The sequence below is a fragment of the Salminus brasiliensis genome, chromosome 23 (assembly GCF_030463535.1).
Source record: "Salminus brasiliensis chromosome 23, fSalBra1.hap2, whole genome shotgun sequence".
NCBI lineage: Eukaryota > Metazoa > Chordata > Actinopteri > Characiformes > Bryconidae > Salminus > Salminus brasiliensis.
Genome location: NC_132900.1, coordinates 2,178,479 through 2,199,301, shown reverse-complemented (window position 1 = coordinate 2,199,301; position 20,823 = coordinate 2,178,479). Strand labels below are relative to the sequence as shown.

The window sequence follows — 20,823 nt, the reverse complement described above, 5'->3', positions numbered from 1 at the left end:
GGACGGTAATGGGTAGGAATGGTTGGTTATGGTTATGTACAAGTATAGGTGTGTATGGTGATGTATGGGAATGGTTGAGTAAGTAATGGGAGGGGTTGGGTTTGATTATGTAGGAGTATGGGTATGGATGGTAATGGATGGTAATGGATAGGAATGGTTGGTTATGTATGAGTATAGGTGTGCATGGTAATGTATGGGAATGATTGGGTAAGTAATGGGAGGGGTTGGGTTTGATTATGTAGGAGTATGGGTATGGATAGTAATGGATGGTAATGGTTAGGTATGGTAAAGGATGGGAATGGTTGGTTATGTATGAGTATAGGTGTGCATGGTAACGGATGGGAATGGTTGGGTAAGTAATGGGAAGGGTCAGGTTTGGTTATGTAGGAGTATGGGTATGGATGGTAATGGATAGGAATGGTTGGTTATGTACAAGTAGAGGTGTGCATGGCAATGTATGGGAATGGTTGGGTAAGTAATGGGAGGAGTTGGGTTTGGTTTTATAGGAGTATGGGTATGGATGGTAATGGTTAGGTATGGTAATGGATGGGAATGGTTGGTTATGGTTATGTATGAGTATAGGTGTGCATGGTAACGGATGGGGATGGTTAGGTAAGAAATGGATGGGAATGTTTGTGTTTGGTTATATACAAGTATAAGTATGAATGGCAATAATGGGAATGGTTGCTTATGGTTATGTATGAGTATAGATATGCATGGTAACGGATGGTTATGGTTGGTAATAGATGGGTATGGTTGGGTATGGATGGTAATGGATGGTATGATGGATGATAATGGATGGGTAAGGCCAGGAATGGGGTTAAAATGGTTAAAGGTTTCATTGGACAGGGGTTCACTGATTGTTATGTTTGGTTTTCCATTAAAACTTACATATCGAGGCTTATTCAGTGTACAATCCACCTTTATTAAATAGGTCTGTGTCAAACGTTAAAAAATACAGTTTTAATATTTTACATATTAATGCTAATAAACAATAACAGCTCGGTATTTCCAGGGGCTGAGCTGAGTAACAGCAGGGTGGGTCTGAGTGACATTGGGCAACTGCCTTTTGAGAGGTTTAAAGGTTGTTGGGGTTTTTTTTCGCTCTCTAACCGACGTAATTAACTCACATTGCTTCAAAGCACATGCTCATTTGAGGTCTAGACTATGGCCTTGTGGGTAATTAGGAAATGTGTTCCTGTTTTGATAGAGGTCACCCTGTCTCACGGATGCTTGTTTGTGTACTCGTGAGCTGTTGTGTTGATGTGCGGTTGGATGTATTTAAGAATGTGCGTCTCTTTCAAGCGTCAAGTTTGGTTCTAAATCAAACAGGAAGCGAAAAATGAGGCCTCGCGCCGGTTCCAAGAAAAGAACAAACACTGCAACAAACACAAGCTGACAGATCGCACCATGCTGCTTTAACGTGGACGCAACGATACTTATTCAAATCTACAGAACCGTCTGATGTTATTAACGATATTTAAAAGCTCATTAAAGCAAACTATTGGGCTCAAGCCAATCAAACAGTGTGAGGGTAGATCTGTTAGATCTGGGATCTGAAATCCTATCCAGCACTTTCTGATGAGATCAGCCTCCATACCCAACCATAACCATACCCATCTATACCCACCTATAGTGATCCATAAACAGACCCACCCACAGCCAAACCCAACCACAGCCATCCATACCTATCTACACCCAACCGTACCCATCCTTAACCATCCCCAATCATACCATCCATAATCATACCCACCCACACACACCTATTACTATTTTCGTCTATAGCCATACCCATCAATAACCGTTCTCGCTTCCCAATTCGCATCCCCAGCCCGATTTCGGCTCGGAACGCAGATTAGGTAGCTACCTAAACCTGAGCCATGTAGAGCTAACGCTAGTCAGGCATTTGAATGTGACAGTCGTGTCCTGTTAGGCAGGATGGAGGTTCGGTGTAGATTAGCTTCCAGGGCCTCAGATATCACTGTCCACTTTAGGTGAGGCCTTCCGATGCCATTTATTCTAAAAACCTTTGAAGGTAAGAAAATCCCAACTGAACCCATAGAGATGAGCTAGCGCTGCCGAAGGATGAACTGACTGCTGGACGCTGTTCTCTAAATCTTCCTTTCTGTTGCTAATCGAGCGTGCAGGTGAGTTGGATTTGTTTTTGTTTCTGTGGATATTTTGTCTTCATTTAAATATACAGCTTTTACCCATATATTTAAATATTTAAAGTGGTTGGTGTGGCACAACAGATAACACAACTACCTGCCAGTGAGCTTCCACACCATGTGGGAGACTGGGGTTCGATTCCTGGTCTGGGTGACTGTGCTGTGCTACACTAATAAGAGTCCTTGGGCCAGACTCCTAACACTACATTGGCCCACCTCTGTAATACGAGTAACCTTGTATATGGCTCTGGATAAGAGTGTCAGATAAATACCATAAATGTAAATGTACACCTTTAAACAGCCTGTGTCCCGCCGGTGGGCCGATAGCGTTATTAAAAACTTCTATTAGCAGAGAAAAGTCCCTGTAGTTACTGAGTTTTAAGAGGTTAAAAAGACAAGTAATCTAAAAGTAAATTGAAATTGAAAGTAATTGAAAGCAATCAGATTACATCACTTTAATATAGTAATGCTATAAATTACAATTACATTTTAAAACAGTTCATCTGTAACACAGTACAGTACCCTCCCAACCCAACCCTCCCAAGTACAGTACCCTCCCAACCCTGCCCACAGTACACTCATCCACACCCACCCATACTTACACTCTTCTATACTGATACTCATATATACCCAGCTCTAGTTTAACCCACGGAGGCCTGTGATAAGGCACGCTGTCACTTTATGAATGCTGAATTCTGAATGATCTGACCCACAGCTCAGTGCAAGTTTAAAGGTTCTAAGGGTTAAACGTTTCACATACGTTATACCGTAAATGTAGCGTCCAACTTTCCCACCTCCCGCAGTTTATGGGCTGCTGGGGTTTCAGCAGAGGCACGTGAGGAGTATCCCCTAACAGACAGGGGATCGGGTGGGTGGACAACTGTCACTGCTGATAAACACAGTGCAGACAGATGGAAGAAACGGCTGCTGGAGCGGATCTGGAGTGTTAAGGAGTCCGTCGGTGGAGCGTGATATCCCTCCATGAGGCCTGAGAGAATTAATGTACGGGTGACCGGGGCTGTAAACCCCATAAACTCTAGGGGCTGGTTTCCTGAACAGGGATTAGGACAAGACCAGGATTATGTTTTCCTTTCAATGGAGAAACAAAATGCATATGCTTAATCCCTATGGACCCACAATTCCTCACTGTCATAAGTATAGAATTTACACATTTACAGTAGTTACTGAATAATTCATAGTGGATGCAAATTAATAATGCAATAGTAGATCCTTAATAATTCATAGTGGATAAAAAACATCACAGATACTGAATATTTTATAGCAGTTATACTAATAATTACATACTGAAAATGAATCAATTCTTAGTAGTTACTGAATAATTCATATTAGATACTAAATAATTTGAAGTAGATAAATAATTAGTAATAAATACTAAAAAATAGAATAATTCATTAATAATGTTAAATAATTCATAGTATTATTCTTAGTTACTAAATAAATCATACAAGTTGCTAAATAATAAATACTACTATATACTAAACATTTCATACTGGATACTGAATGATGAACAAATAATAGATTGCAATAGTAGTAAATAATTAATGGTAGATAATAAATAATTCATAGTAGATACTGGGTCATTTATTGTAAATAGTAAATAATCAACTAGTAAATAATACTGGATACAAAATTATTTATAGTAGATAATAAAAATTATCAGTAGATACTAAAGAATTTATATTGGATACTAAACAATTCGAAGTAAATATAAAAAAATTAATACTGGAAAATCAATGGTAAACAGTAAATAATTTATACTGGATACTAAATTGTTCATAGTAGATACTGAATAGATATATAGGAGATAATACATATTTAATATATATATATATATATATATATATATATATATATATATATATATATGTATTGTATATATATATGTATGTATTACGATTAATTAAATGAAGAATATTGTAATGAGTAAATATGTAAATACAGTCCAGTTCTAACACACACACTCGCTCCACAGGTAGGGTGACAGGAAGTGGACTTTTGACTTCCTGTAGGTTTGTCCCCTGCTTCTCAAAAGCTCCCTCTGGATCAGATGGATAATCGAGGATTTAAAGCCAGCATTGAAAGACAGCGAAATGTTCCATTACAGTTCCAGTTTCCAAAACATTAGGTCCTAATAGGACCTAGAAGACCACCAAAGGTGCCCTGTGGCTTCTGCCAGCAAGAGCCCCCAGCAGATCCCTTAAGTCCTGTAAGCTGTGAGGTGGATCCACCACAGATCTGACACAGATCCCACAGGTAAACAGCCATCCAAGTCATGTAAGAGTCTTGTATCCCTCCAAAATCCAGTCCAGATGCTTGCATGTCCTTTATAGGACCAGTTAATGGTGGACAGGGGTTAGCATAGGCACTCTGACTGGTTTGCAGCTACACCACTGCTGACTGGGAGTAGCCCTGCAAGCCCTGAAATCGTTTGTGAGTGTGTGAGTTTAAAGTGTCTCAGGTTTTCACACTGCCCATTTCTCCACATCCAACACATCGACTATGAGAACCGACTGTTCAGTTAACTCTAATCCCAGACTAGCAACGACTAACAGATTCAGTCGACTAATATCGGTGACCAATTAAATTAATTCAATTACCAACTACTTTAATAGTTGGTTAGTTGGCGACGTCAACACATGCGTTTCTCAAGCTAACTAGCAAACGATTTGGGAGGCACGTGAACCGTGGATTAATCGCCAAACTTGAACCATAACAGTGTTTGTCACTTTTTACAATGCACGCAGAGCTGCAGTGAAAACACACAGACTGAGCAGCGGTCCATCACGTGAACGGACCGGTACGGGCTGTAAACACTGAGCCCACACAAAGTTCGGCCACACATCTCCAGAACCATCACTATGGTGTGTGAGTGCAGAGCAGAGTCCTATTAGTTAGTCCTGTTAGAGGCGTGCTGACATCACTGTCATAGGAAAAACGAAAAGGCAGGGGCTGAGCTCAAATTTCAGAAGTCCTAAGAACATATAACAAATATATATATGTAGCATCTATAGCATCTTATTACAACAATAACATTTTCAGCTCAAAACACATTCATACATTTCCAGCAAGACAATAAAAATGATAACAATTACATTATATATATATATATCCTGAATGAAAAATAGGAGATACTGAATAATGAATGTATAATAAATAAATACAATATAATGATTGATTAAATGAAGCATATTGTAACAAGTAAATACAGTCAAGTTCTAAGCTACTATCCTACATCAGTATCTGTACAGGGAGAAATATTTTATTATAATTTGAATTTGATCTAAAATGCTGCTGTGAGTCCAGTCTTTCCTTTTCACTTTGGACAAGATCAGACAGCTCTAATAAAATAACAATTATTTTATATATATATATATATATATATATATATATATATATATATATATATATCAAAGTATATAGCCTTGTCAATCTTATCACAACAATTACTCATCACAATTACTGCCTTTTCAGCTCAAAACACATCATTTCATACAACATTTCCAGCAAGATGTCTGAGATGTGAACTGGTTTTGTCTTTACAAACAAACAGAACTAAAAATTGCCGGAGTGAAGTACATTTTTTCATCCAAACATTCGTATCTAAATACTGTTCCTATGTACACCTAAAATGAAGACATTTTGGAGTAGCCAACCAAAATATCTCCTGAAAAAAAAAACATCTGGCATGTAATTACTTTGCAAATGAATTTGTAGGCAAATAAAGGAATGTAAACTATCAAAACATTGCTTAGGGGTCCTAAGAGTCAAATAACAGATTGAGACTTTTTAAGATTTCTTTAAGGCTCGTTTTCATTTCTGCTGCTAAAAAAAGATTTTTTTTTTTTTTTAAATAAGATTTTTTTTTTTTTTTTGGAAAATGTCATTACTTATATTTTTTGGTGTAGAAATTGGTATTGAGAATCTGGGAATTTCAGTGGTATTGGTTCTGATTACCAAAATGTATGCTATCATGACATCCCTAGTTCAAACCCAAGAACACTTCAAACCCAGAGAAGTGCTGGTTCTGCTCAGAGAGAACTGTCACTTCTAGCTTAGCTTCTGAGCCTCGCTGTTTCTCCACAGTGGCCTGCAAAGAGGAAAGGACTCCGTCTGCATTACTGTCAGTTTTAATGATTTATTTACTTGATTTTTACATCATTCGAAAGTCAACAATCCCACCTATCTGACACGGTAGGTGTTGGAGATGTCCATGATCGTGACCGTGCATGTGCTACGATAAGCTGATGAGCTGGCAGTTGTTTCAGACAGCGGTCCGTTCGGTTGGGCTGCATTAGGACTTTACACTGTTCCCAAATCCCAAACCTGCAGGTATGCTGGAACGTCTGTCCCAGAAGAGACCGCATGTGATTGGTCAGAAGAGTCAGGCAATAGTGAAGTGCTGAAAGGGTCGATGCTCTGGTCTTTAGGCGGTAAAAGACATTGACATGAGTCAGGAAGCACTTCAAAGAAAAAAATACTACATTACTGCATACAGATCTTTGGCATGAGGATGCAGATACGTTGTATCCAGCTAAACACACATCTTTCGAACATAATAAATATGACACTTACAGAGTTAGCCTGGTTTGACCATCCCAGACAGCCGCCATACACACTACAGCCTAAAACTGCAGCATCAAACAAAAATACAGATTATGGAGAGTCAAACCTGGCAACGATCGCAAATAAGCTCCAAATTCAACTTAAAAGGCTCAACACATTTACGACGTACTTGAAAATATTTATAGAATTCTAGATAAAGAACATTAACACTTCTTACATCGACTAACAATAACTCAGAATGATGAATGGTTTTGGACATAATAATGCTGATTGGCGACAGTACACTGTATCATATCAGAGCTCCTCACTTTCCAGATGATGGATTTTTTCCAGGTATGTTTAAGGCGGGGTATAGTCAGGATTTTTAACAATACTGGTACCTCCTGAATTTCACACTGTCCACATCTTAGGTACAGCTGGGACGGGCTTAGATTACATATCACCGAACAAGGAATCCCAATACAAATAACCATCCAGTTATGATATGTGGTATGTTCTACATGTAGGACAGCACATACCTATCTCCATAATTCATGTAAACGCCAAAACTCACTTTCCCCAAAGAATACGACTGAATATTATCAAGGATATCCTATAAGAATCCCTATAAGAATAATATAACCCGGGCTAAATTCTACTACAGATGCACAATGACATTGACGGTATTGACAGATGGTTTTAGCACTGGACAGACAGGTTCACATTTCCAATATTTAAAAAACTCTAGAAACTCTAGGCTAGGCTGGGCCAGGCTGGCCAGGACGCTGGGCTACTGTACTAAAATGCATTGTGACCGTCTACATTATTCCCAACCCTGGAGAACTCCCTGCCCTGCAAATGCTAGTGTTTACTCTGCTCCAGAACCCGATTCAGCTAATCAGACAATTAACAAGCCCTTCCTGAGTTGCAGGTAGTGTGCTAGGCAGGAGTTCCTCCATGACCAGGGCTGGAAGCCACTGCTCTTAAAAACAACAGGTTAAATATGTGCTGGACTGCTATGCTGTAAAACGAATCCGGTTCCGGTTCTACAGTTTGTTTTCATTTTGGTTCCATAAAGACCCGTATCTGTAATAGAGATTGTAATAGAGTGTGAAGAACATTGAAACTAGTAAAGAACCTTTATATCAAATGAAGATTCTTTAGACCTCAGTCACATTTCCATTACAGATATGGTTCTTTGGTTCATGGAATTAAGGCTATGTTCACACACAGGCCCAAATCCGATGTTTATGGGGCTGTTCACATCATCTTCTATCCAACACTGGCCCGAACAGTTCATGCTCCTAAACTGACGCTCATGTGCAACAGAGGAACACTTCAAATGAGGTGTCGGTTCCATCTTCTCCACCATCACATCATAGCTCCTATCTAGAGTTTCAGTAGCTAAGAGCTTTCTGTGAAAAGGGCAGGTAGTTTGGCCACGCCCACTACTTGGATTCTTTAAACTTCGCTTTTAAGCCTTTTATCTTGAAATTCATGCAAATATGTACATCTAAAATGAACCATCTCCTGAAAAAAAATCATCTGGCATGTAATTACTTTGCAAATGACTTTGTCGTTCATTTATAGGCGAATAAAGGAACGTTAAACTATCAAAACATTGCGTCAAATAAAAGATTATTTAAACTGACGCTCATGTGCAACAGAGCAACACTTCAAAATGAGGTGTTCGGGTCCATCTTCTCCACCATCACATCATAGCTCCTATCTAGAGCTCCAGTAGCTGAGTTTTCTGTAAAAGGGCAGGTAGTTTGGCCACGCCCACTTCTTGGATTCTTTAATCTTTGCTTTTAAGCCTTCTATTTTTCCTTTACGCTGCAGCAGCAGCGCCCTCCTTTGGCCACGTTTGGACATTCCTTTAGAAACGTCTTTAAACACTGAGCACTTGTTGCGATACAAGCCTTCTAACTTAGTCTGAACAAAGAGACTAAAACTAAGATTTCCTCACGATCCCACCACCGAAAACCCCCCTCACTGCCATCCGTCGTCTATTTTCCTTCTATTCAGCCCAGTTTTGAGGAATATCGAGTTTTCGCCGTTCATAAATAACACATCTGCGTCACATATGATGACAAGGATCAGATTTGGGCCTCAGATTTGCTGTGTGAACGTAGCCTAAAAGTGGTTCTAAGGCATTGCTCAAAGAACCAGCTGAAGTACCTTTACTTATGAGTGTATTTGGTCTTGTGATACCAATGTACGAAGCATCTGAGACCTCGGCAGTTTCTCTACAGTCAGGAAAACCAGTTGCAAGAAGGAAGACCACCAGATCAACAATGGCAACCAAGCTTGCCCAAGCTTCTCAGAACATCTCAGTCTTCATCCATGTCTTCTTCCAAAGAATGTTCTCAAATGTGATCCTAGGAAATGGTCCTAACAGAAGGTCCAGGTCAGATTCATACTCTCCTCCTCTCATAACGATGGCTCCCATCGTCCTCGTAAACTGAACTGCTCCCAACGTCAGAATCTTCGTAAAAGCTGCTTGAGTAGGTTTCGGTTGCTGAGTAAGGCCCAGTAGAAGTTGAGAAGCTAGTTCAGAGCGCAGGTGAAGTTCAGAGGACAGGTGAAGTTCAGAGGACAGGTGAAGTGAGAGTTTAGTATCAACCCTCGCACAGGCAAGAAGGCCGCCTAGTTAGCTGGTCAGGCACGGTCTGGAAGGTGATGGTCTGAAAGTCCTTCTACTGTTTCAGCCAGACCTGCTAGATCCTGTAGGCATCTGGCACTGTTTTTGTCCTCTGAACAATCCCGTCTCTGAGCTTCTTTGGCTGCGGAATATCTGGCTGCTCCTCTTTCCGCTCTGCGTGTCGCAACTGTGAAGTAGCCGATCAGATTTCACTGTAAACAAAGTCTGTTGATGTAACATTGCTGTGCTGGGCTGTGGGTTTGTTGGCTCTAGTACCTTAAAGTTACATTAAAAGCAGAATGATCGGGTTCTCTCTGAGGTAACGATACAACTGCAGTACCGATAAGAGATTTGATACCCAGCCCTAATCATATACTGTCTTCTAAGGGTGTGTTTATACTCGTAGCTGGGTTCTTTTGGTCCGGACTAAACAGGAAAGTGATGCACTGTTAGATTTCAGTCCTGCTTTGCTTTGAGTTCATACGGACAGACCTGCAATCCAACCAAAATTAGGGGAGGAAGGTGAGACGTCTGACGCTCGTATAACAGAGGCTAGGCAAGAGGTCTGCATAAGAAGGGAGGGGGTATCCACAGGTTCTGCGTGGACCACGCAATAACCAGCAGGAAAACCGTCAAATCTAACCGCTGGATCCTCCAACCTTATTATTAAGTCTTATTAAGTCACGTCGTCTTGATATCAGTATCAAACCATGATGCGGAGAACAAACACGTGTCCCAAATCTCACACGTCTTCCCTTTTTACTTATCGACTATATCAATGAATGCAGTTCTAATGGTGGCTAGTTCTGAAACGCTGGGTAGTAGTAGTGTGTGGTGGTGTGTGGTTTGGGACACAGCCCGCTAATCTAAAGCATCAGACAGAAGAAGCTACTCGCCAATGATCAAGTGGGCAGGGTTGATGCTAAATTTTGCGGGCAGGAGTGGTTCACGTCTTAAACCGCGATCGAACCGCACCAAAGTTAGTTTAGAAAAAACGGGCCGAGACTCACCTCAGCTGCTCAGGCGGTCTCGGCCCGCTGGTGGTTGGAAAAGGCAGCGTTCGCACGCACTCTAATGAACCGCACTAACAGAGCAATCACACCAGGGCTGGTTTTAATCGAACCAAAGCTGACCGGTATAAACACACCCTCAATGTCTTCTTTTCGCACCTTTGCTTCGCTTGTCCAGGGTTCGGGTTCAGGTTTGGGCCTGGATCTCCAAAAAAAACAAAAAAAAAACAACTGCTATGTAACCTGCAATCAATATCAATATCTACTGTCTAAAAAATCAACAACAACAAAAAACAACACTGTCTGTCCCCCCTGCCGAGACGCCAGGGCTCCGGTGCCTCCTCTTTTTGAAACGTGCAGCTTCTGAAATAACTCCATGTAGTGTATAAAACAGACCACCAGTCTCCCAAAAGTACAAAACCCAAACAGTTTGGAAGCGAAACCTCGCAAAGCTGAAGTGTAGAAAAGGGTAAACATCTGTATCATCAGGTACTTTCAGAGAGAAGCGCTTTGACATAGCGGCGATTCGCAAGGCTAGAGATAGAGTATACAATATAATCAATTAAACAACAGTAGAGAAAGAAAATACATCAGAAGGGAGATTAAAAACAAATCTAGGCTCTGGATGAAAAGATTACAGCGCAAAAAAAAATTAAAAACAATTTGAAAAAACCTCTCCGTTGAAAAAGCCTTACATTTTAAGAAAATAAATAATTTAACAAGAACAGATCTCAGGTCTTTGGAAAGAAGAGACAATAATACACAAGTCTGACAATCAGGAGCTGGACAGCCTTCTAGGCTCAGAGGATAGAAGAGTAAGAAGGCCATCCTCTGACCTTCTGGCAGCAGGGGCAGGATGGCCGCGGGTTGGTCTGGACGGAATCATCCATAAAGGCTGAGTTGTAACTATGCACTATATCGCTGATATTTACACAGTGAATACATTCAGGCTATAGAGGAGGGGCCGTCTCCTCTGAAAGAGGTACATTTGGCACAATCAGTGGAGCTTCGTACCCCAGCAGCGCCGCTTCAGTTCGTCACCTCTGTTGCGTAGTATTCTGACCGGGGGTGAGGGTGAAATCGGAGATGGACTGTCCCCTGAGACATTCAAGAACACCCGAATTCTCAAGAACACCGAGTGTCCCGCTCAGGGGAAGCTTGACGATCAGAAGGCACATGTAGGCACTTTTCCACGAAATTCCAAACACCTCAACGGTCTCTGATTCTTGGCCTGGCTTTCCCAATATCCTCGTTTTTCAGTCTGTTTTTTTTGTTGTTGTGGAAAGACGCCCAACCCTGGTTGACTCAAATCCCCTTTGTCAAGTCCTCGATGACGTCAGCCCTTACCAGCTTCTGGAGAAACTCCTTCTCCTTTGAGATGTTGTGAGTCCACGACTGTGGGATAAGGAGAGGACAAAGTAATCAGCTTCCTGTGACATCTGAGAAACGCAGAATAGAAAACTAGCCTGGTATCACACCTGAAACCTAACCGAGTGCCTCCGCGGATGTTAGCGTGTTAGCATGTTAGCTTGTATCAGCGACTTATCAGTCCATTCGCATCGCTGGACATTCGATAAGGGGTCTGACCAACAAGCACGACCACTCCACCACTCACCGTAAGTAACAAGCGAACGTACCACACGTTCAGGTTACGTACGGCACTGAGCATAGAGATGCTAGCTAGCAGATTAGCTTGCCAAAGCTAGCTGTCCAACATACTGCTGACTATAACTGACTAGTATACGGAAGGAAGACTAATTTAAACAAACAATTGTTGGCTTTACAAGTTGATTTAAGAAACCCACCTTTCAATCATGCTGTAATTAACCCTTTATACCCTTTCACCTAAAAACCCTCCAGTCAGTATTTAGCCAGCACCGACCTCCACCCTCCAGAGATGTGGTCGCCATAGTGCTCGCAACAAAAACGTACAAATATAGAAGTAAGTGTTAGCGATTCAGTCAGAGACATTATTAATGAAGAGGGCGACCACTGGCTGAAATATGAATGGGAATTCTGGTAATGCTCAGGAACCCACGGCCGAGGTCTTGAGATCTGAGCAAGCGCAGTAGCCAGGACAAGCCGAGGAGCGTCACTGAGCCGAATGCTCCCTATATTCACAAGGTTTTTACACCAGTGATTTAAAATCTGCTTCTGAAACGATAATCTGACCTTCAGTGTCCAGTGCTTTGGCCTCTCCTCAATTATTCAGACAGGAGCCTGGAAATAATCCAGCACCCAGCAGCACTGCAAAGATGCCGCCTAGTTTGGTCGCTCTTTTCGTTCGCATGGTTATGTTTGAGGTGTGATACCAAGGAGATTCAAATGAAAAAGATTTATTTTTTACATGCATTTAATATTTACATTCATTTCTTTACATTTTTATGATTACATAAACAAGGAAAAACATGCTATATATATGCTTTTATATATAAAATCTGAAAAGTATCTTCTGAAATTTCTGCCTGTGGAGTCAGAGCTGGAGTTCTACAGTGGAGGTGAAGGGAAGCAGACGTCTAATAAAAGCTCTAATAAAAAAAGCTCCTCACAGAAAGTTCTTCACCTAATGGTGATGAAGACGCTGCCTGATGCCTGAGACACTGTTCTACCAGAGTTCTGAGATTAAAAAATCCATTCCTGGTGGAAGGAAACATGCAGAGTGTCGTGAGACAAACCAGTCCGGGTTCACTGGTTGGTTTGGATAGTTAATATAATGGCTATATTTGTGGTTCTCAGCGGCCCAGTGGACTAAGCGGTCCACTATGATCTGAGGATTGCTTGCCATCAGCAGCCGGAGTCTGAGAAAGCACAACTAGCCTTGTGCTCTTTCGTGGCGTGGGTTGATGGAATGTCCTCCCTGCATCACTTCCAGTGTGATGCTGGTGAGTATAGGTGTCGGATGTATCCGAGCTGGGGAGCCAGGCTGGTCGCCAAGAGGCGATGGCTGGTTTCACATGTGCTAGTCGTCACTTTCCTAGTGTTTAGGGCATTGCTAGTGATAGGGAGGCTGGGTAATTGGTCTTTCAAGCTGGGTAGAAAAATTGGGTAAAATTACAAAGAATTTATTTTTAGAAAAGGCTATATTTGTGTCTGACATCTGGAAGACTTTGATCTTTACAGTGTTGGATTTGGAAGATGTCGGACACAAATATAGCCATTTCTAAAAATAAATTATTTGTAATTTTACCCAATTTTTCCAAATCCAACACTGTAAAGATCAAAGTTGTTTCTCTACAATGAAGCTCTACAATTTCGTACCCAAACCCCACTCTGAATGGAGTCATGAAATAATCTAATTTGGGAAGAAGGACCGCACCCTAAACTCCAGCCCAAAGGTCCCAGCAATTCCAGGACGTGGTCCACAATCGCAAGGACCGTTTCCACCATGAAGTTTGGAAACATACTGTTGGAGCCCTGAGCGAGGTTTTAAAAAGCAGACGTTTGATGAGCACCAGGGACTCCGGTAAAAACCTCATCCAAGGTCACGGCATCTCCTACTAACCCCAGCTAGAGACAGAGCAACAGAAAACAGCATGTCTGCCATAAACAAAATTTCTTTTTTGTGATTTTCGGGACAAGATCCAACTGCAGAGCGAGGCGGTCATGCATCCTGTTAGCATGTATGGACTTTCGGTTGGGTCTTAGCCACTAAACCCCAAAAGCACTGCAGCAAGGGGCCTGGAGCTCGATGGTTGAAACCAGAGCTTTGGGTTCCTGTGAGGTTTCTGGGGCTGTGTGGGAGGGACGGAGGGGTAAAATGATGGAGGAATCCACAGCTGCCTCTCATATCTTTTTTTCTTTGCCTCTTGCTGGAGGTCCTGGTCCCAGGCCTCTGGTCCAAGTCCCTGGGCCGTCTGCTGGCCCATTTGAAGGATCGCATCCACAACGAATCGAGGGGATTCGGGAGTAAGGTTTCACTCTCCGAGTGTAAGGAGGAAAGAAATGGGCAGAATGAATGGAAGGGTCTGAATGTCCTCAGGCAGAAGGAGAGGACTGGAAATCAACCCTCTTCCTTATGTTCCTCAGGTCTATAAGCTGGAGAAGCTAGGAGAACTTTCAGCGTCTGCAGCTTGCCCTGAATCACTGCATAAACAAGTACAACTACTTAAACCATAATAACGATCCTCACAATCCTCATGCTTCATCATGAAGCATCCACACAATGTAAAGAACCCAGTTTTTGAAAGGTACATTGAGTGGGTACCAGGTAAATACAAGGTTCTGTATACATCCCTTACACATATCTTAGCCTGCTCTAGAACCTTGTAAACCTTCAGAATAAGGAATGTCCTGCTTGCATGGGTGTTGCAGCAGCAGGTCTAGGCTGTCAGTGCATTAGCCACCAGATTCTAAAGTTTATGGGAGTCCTTTACAGCCATGACAAATACAGGCAGAAAGGAATTTTATGACATGGACAAAACAAAGGTCATCTTCATCAGGACTGGCCTGGAAAAAAAATCACTGGAGCAAACAAGGTCATATAAAGGTCTGCACACTGAGCTCACAGACAGACCCGCCTGTTCAAATATTACACTTAAATTACACCCAGTCCTCCAGGATCCCAGTATCCTCCGAGTGGTTTAATTGGTTCAACTGGTTTCTAAACAAAAGGTAATAAACAGACCAAACGAAAGGCTCACCTCTTTGATGGCAGACATTTTGACTGTCTCATAGTAGTGCAATGGTGCATGAGGGGTGTTCATGTCGTAGCCAAATCCAGCAACAGCGACCTCGTCGCAATTATGAAGAGCCATTGTTATGGCGACAGTTCCCAGTGTTGGAATGTTCTGTGGAAATAAGAGGGATTTCAGCTTCTGGAAGCTTCAGCGCTGCACTCAGACACTCTGCAGAGTTTATGGGCTACCATACCAAGACCTTCGGAGCACAGAACATCACAGTGACCGTGTGGCTTGAGGCAAATGTGTGATTTAGGCACACGGTTAGACCATGCTAACTGGTCATGCATCAACTCGGGTTACTTAATAGCAACATTAGCATGGTAGCTTCAGTGTAGCTCCGAAACAAAAGGGGTCTACAGGACTGACATCTGAATTTTTATAGACCCAATCAGAATTTCACAGGCTGTACATCAACTGCTGGTGTTTCTGTCGAAATATTTAGAGTCAAAATCAGAAATTTTGGAAACTGCAGTTGTCAAAGTTGCAACCGTTCAGAAGAATGGTTTAACACACTATAAAATAAACACTGTATAAAATAAACACTATAAATAAAAACTCTATAAATAAAAACTATATAAAATAAACACTATAAAATAAACACCCTATAAATAAACACTATAAAAGAGACACTATAAAATAGACACTATAAATAAAAACTTTAAAATAAACACTATAAATAAAAACTAAAATAAACACTATAAATAAAAACTCTATAAATAAAAACTATATAAAATAAACACTATAAAATAAACACCCTATAAATAAACACTATAAAAGAGACACTATAAAATAGACACTATAAATAAAAACTTTAAAATAAACACTATAGAATAGACACTATAAATAAACACTATAAATAAACACTCTATAAAATAAACACCCTACAAATAAAACTCCATAAAATAAACACTATAAATAACACTATAAAAAATAATTTAGGACAAAGAAGAAAGAAAGAAAAACTTGAAAAATTTACATATATATAAATTATGTATATTATATGAATATAGTAAAGTGGCATATTGGTAATAATTGAATGAAATTGATTTAATTCTAATACATAAGCTCAAACAACCCTTTAAGACAAAAATATTAATGTTGCATAGCGTTTCTCCTGAAATCAAGGGTATGAAGTGTTTCTCCTGCTTCTGTTGGAGTAGACTGTGTGCTGTGAACTGCTGTGCTAAGCTGCTAAGCTGTGTCTGTGTGTGCATTTGCACATCTGTGCAGCAATGGGTGCAACTTAAAATAGCTGAATGCATTAATTAGAAGGGGTGTCCACAAACATTCCAACTGTGTGTTAAAAGTGTATGCTGGTGATGGCGCAAATGAACTGAAATCAGTCACTAATGTATTATATGTTATATTATATATATATATATTATATGTTATAATTATTTATATTTTTTTTAGATAAGGACCACCGTACTCCCATATCTGAGAGGATTCTAGATAACCTGCCCTGGTTCTGCTGTAACCAGGCTCCCATCTTTTTCACTTTTAGCTTCAGTGGTTAAAAAGTGATCCACTCAAGATACAAGAGGCAAGATGACATGGCATAAATGTAATATAAAAAATTATATGAAACTGTTTTATCTATATTTAAATTACTGTAGGGCAGAATGGGCTTGAAACAAAGTGTTTGAATACTAAATACTTGCATAATAACAATGCATAATACATCTTAAATTATACATTTTAATGACCTAATGAGCCTAATGGCTGACTTGATTTTAATTTAATGACATGAAGGTGCAAGGAAATCCACTTCAGTGAGCCCTGAAGCCAGTAGAGCCTGGACTCAGTAGGTAAAGTTTGCTGCACACTGTTTAGTGTTGCTCAGCACCACGGCGTCCATGGTCTGCTTCCAGCACTTCACCCTTTTCCAAGCTTGGCTGGCTGAGCACTGGTGCCTGTGAGGGATCCTGGCTTTGTTCAGGCCAGCAGTTGTTAACTCATCTTGAGCTGCGTGTGATTAACAATTAGCTTAAACAGCCCCCCAACCCGTGACACACCAATTTCAGCAGCCGGACCTCCACTTCCTCATCTCCCAGGGGTGGGGAACCATTCAAAGCCATTAGCTCGTAGCAGCCCGGGGTACGGCTCGCCTACACACGCAGCCATGCACTGGAACACACATGCTCCTTCGCACACAATCAGCGGTGGGGTTCGGGCAGCATGCCCACCCCCAGCAGGTGAGTGTTAGGAGGACTCAAAGGGGGAAGGATGTGTCAAAGTGTATCCCGTCTTGATCAGTACCGTATGGGACAGCTTCCCTCCTGAGCTGCCCTCCTACCCACACACCCTCAGGGGCCTGGGGGGGTGGCCCCACGTGCTGTGCACATGTTTTTTTTGCAGTTCAAAGAGGGTGGTGGTGGTCTTCAGGTCCTCAAAATCTGCTCCAACCCTGTCTCAACGCATTCCGCACGGGGCGGGCTGACAGCTTTATCAAGCCTAACCTCTGAGGATTTCACAAACCAGCAAACCAGGTGAGCCTTCAGGAATGCAAGCAATGGGTCAGAGGGGTTTCCGTGGTATACTGAGATGGGAGATGGCCGAGGTGAGGGGTGAGAGGTGGTGGGTCACCTTACTGTACGTCCTTAATGATGAGGTATGGATTGTGTCTTTGAGTGATGCCATGGAAGTACCACTTATGAAGAGAATGAAGAGAAGTAAGTGAAGGCTCTACTCCATCAAGGCCGAACTCCAGCAGTCAGCATGATGCTATCTAGGAAGGGTGTCCGGTAGCTGAGATAACGGAGTTGGCAGTTAGTGTTCTCCTCCAAGCATGTTGAAGGTTCAGTGACATTGCATTAGCAGCATGTTTTTGGTGATCGGATCGCGTTCAGATTATGTGTAAGTAGTAAGATCTAGTCTAAAGAACAGAGCTCGGTTCCTCCAGGTTTTTCCTGGACGTTCCCCAGTCCAGCCAGCACAGCGTGGAGGATGTGTTCAACTCCATCAGCAGCAGCAGCAGCAGCTCACCTGATTTACCATCATTAAGCCCTGATTTACCACCAAACCAGGTGTTGATCTGAGGAGAACTCTAAATAATACTAGACTCCATGAGAGAGGAGAACTTTGGAAATGTTCTAATGATGAACCCAGTGATGGAGAACCACCACCACCACCACTTTCTGTAGTTTATTCTAATATTAGTGTTTTACTGAGCAGATAAGCAGCTTTACATGCTGGTATAACCGATATAAATAAAGGCCAATGATAAAACATCCTTAACAAAGGATCAGACTTAACATTCCCAGCACTGATCCAATAAAAAGCCTTGACTGGCTTCCTCAATGTCTGTGGTAATACTCATGTTCAGTGCTTGAGGTGTGTCATTCCCACTTCTTTTATGACACTGCAGTCGAGCAGCTACTCCGGGGCCCCCCACAGACTACACACCATGTCTGAGCAAGGTATGTGTTTATGAATAGGGAAGGTATTCTGGAGGCAGACAGAGCAGAGCAGTGTCAGAGATCCCAACCAGATGACACGCTGTTCTGGGCTTTTCCTGGAGCCTCATGGCACGTCTTACCAGCAGATGCTTTTCTAAAGAAGTACCATAAAATACAGGACGCTTATCTGCTTATTCATCACTTCTTCTGAAATTAAGGGGATTAAAAGGGCTGATCCTGCTTTTGTTGGAGTAACTGGCCCTACTGACCTGGGAAGAAGGCTTTCTACTATATTTTGGAGGAGCACTGCTGTGAGGATTTGATTGCATTCAGCTAAACAAGTGTTAGTGAGGTCAAGATGTTGCATGATCTCCACCACACCTCATCATCCCCAACTCATTCAATCCCAAAAGTACTGGATGGAGCTCCACCACCATCATTCCAGAGAACACAGTTCCTCCACTGCTCCACAGCTCCTCAATGCTGGGGGGCTTTATACATACCCCTCTATCCCACCCCTGGCATTAGGCAGCATGGTGCCAGTAGGTTCTTGTTCTTGAGAGTCAGGGGCACCGTCAGGGATTTTTGGGTCCCATGAAAAGATTGAGCTCCACAACTTGAACAATTCTGCCAAAATACTCAATTAATAATTTTTTAGGGCCCCTGTCAATCACAGGCCCTTGGAATCCCCCGAACTCCCCAACTCCCCCACATATGGCGCCCCTGCAGAGAGTCCTATTTTACTGGCAGTACTTCTCTACAGGCACTAGAAAGCACAAGCTCTGTATGTGTGTGTGTATTTGCACATCTCTGTCAGCAATGGTGTGACTTAAAGCAAAGCTGAATGCATTCATTACAAGGGGTGTCCACAAACATTAGGACATATAGTGTATTTCCTTGTGTTGAAGTTTGACGTAAGTTCTTCTGGCAGAAAGGGTAAAATAAAAGAGTGTGTATGTGACACAACCTGCTTTGGACGCAGTGTGGGGTTTGAGCTATCCAGAGGATTAGCCATGCCGAGTTTGACCTGTGGTCACCTTTATGGTAATTACAGTTCATTTGAGGAAACACGTGCTCAAGGCTTTCTGTGACCCCTATTTCCATAAAATTGCCTTTAAAGAACCGCCTGCCATTCGGTTCAAGAAGTCTGAGCACACCCAGTCGGTTCCTCAATGGTGCTACCAGTTCCAGAAAGGTCAAATTGTCTTCTAGCCCTTTTTGACCGATAGTGAAGTGGGTTCTGTTCTAGGTTCTGCGCCTAATTCTGAACCATCTGGTGCATTTCCACAAAAAAGGCAGTTCTAGGTTCTGGAACCTGAAAAGTTCATTCCCAGCTGGAACCAGGATTCTTAGCGCGAGCCGTGACGACATCCATGGAACAAGAAGGACACTGGTGCAAATGTGGGCCGGCCGGTTTGCTGGACAGCACCAATGTTCTGAGAACCCTGAGTTGAACCTGAACTGTTGGGGTTGATATGTTTCAACAACAAAATATTTGGAAGAATCAAAGACATTCTGAGCTCCCAAACTTGTATCAACATGGGTTTCAGTGGTCAGATCACGTTCGGAGTTCACTTGACCGCATGACAAGCCAGGTGGAAACACACCTGGGAGGCACTGTGATCGGATTACGACCGGATTACTCCAACCACATTCGGACGTGGTCAGAGACGGATCTCGACCGCATCCGCCACCAGTGAAAGTGTCTCGATCCACTCTCTTTACAAGCTGATATACACTATGTCCAAATGTTTTTGGACACCCCTTCTAATGAATGCATTCAGCTTTGCTTTAAGCTAGACACAGATATGCAAATGCACACACAGACAGCTTGTAGAAGAAGAGAAGTAGTGCCAATAGAATAGGACTCTCTGGAGCAGATCAAAATTGGCACCATGCTGCCTAATAATGCCAGGCGTGGGCTAGAGGAGGGGTATGAACCCCCCCAGCAGCATTAAGGAGCTGTGGCGCAGTGGAAGAACTGTGTTCTCTGGAATGATGATGGTGGTGGAGCTCCATCCAGTACTTTTGGGATGAGTTGGGGAGTTGGAAATGATGAGGTGGGGTGGTGATCATCATCCAACATCCTAAGATCACTAACGCTTTTGATGCTTAATGAAAGTCTTCTTCCCTGGACAGTAGAGACAGTTACTCCAACAAAAGCAGAAGAAACTCATTTTAATCCCCTTCATTTCAGAAGAAACCATAAATAAGCAGGTGTCCAAATACTTTTGTCCATTCCGTGTACATTAACGTGATATAATTACACAAACTGGTTCTTATAAAATCCAGAATTTGACCAAGAGACTTTCACAGGGGTTTGCTAAACCACGCCCCTGCACTGTTACCAGCCATGATATT

General features: G+C 42.1%; 1 protein-coding gene across 10 annotated transcripts in view; it reads right to left on the bottom strand.

The window, feature by feature from the left end:
* Window positions 1-6,304: 6,304 nt before the first annotated feature.
* The window catches only part of st3gal3b (ST3 beta-galactoside alpha-2,3-sialyltransferase 3b), an 86,887-nt gene continuing 72,368 nt past the window's right edge, over window positions 6,305-20,823 (bottom strand). For all 10 annotated transcript variants that reach the window (XM_072669254.1, XM_072669253.1, XM_072669256.1 and 7 more), the window contains 2 exons: window positions 15,026-15,172; window positions 6,305-11,780 (listed from right to left, as the gene is read on the bottom strand). In XM_072669254.1, the coding sequence (XP_072525355.1) occupies window positions 11,691-11,780; window positions 15,026-15,172 (237 nt within the window). In that variant the 3' untranslated portion in view covers window positions 6,305-11,690. The remainder of the gene's footprint in view (window positions 11,781-15,025; window positions 15,173-20,823) is intronic.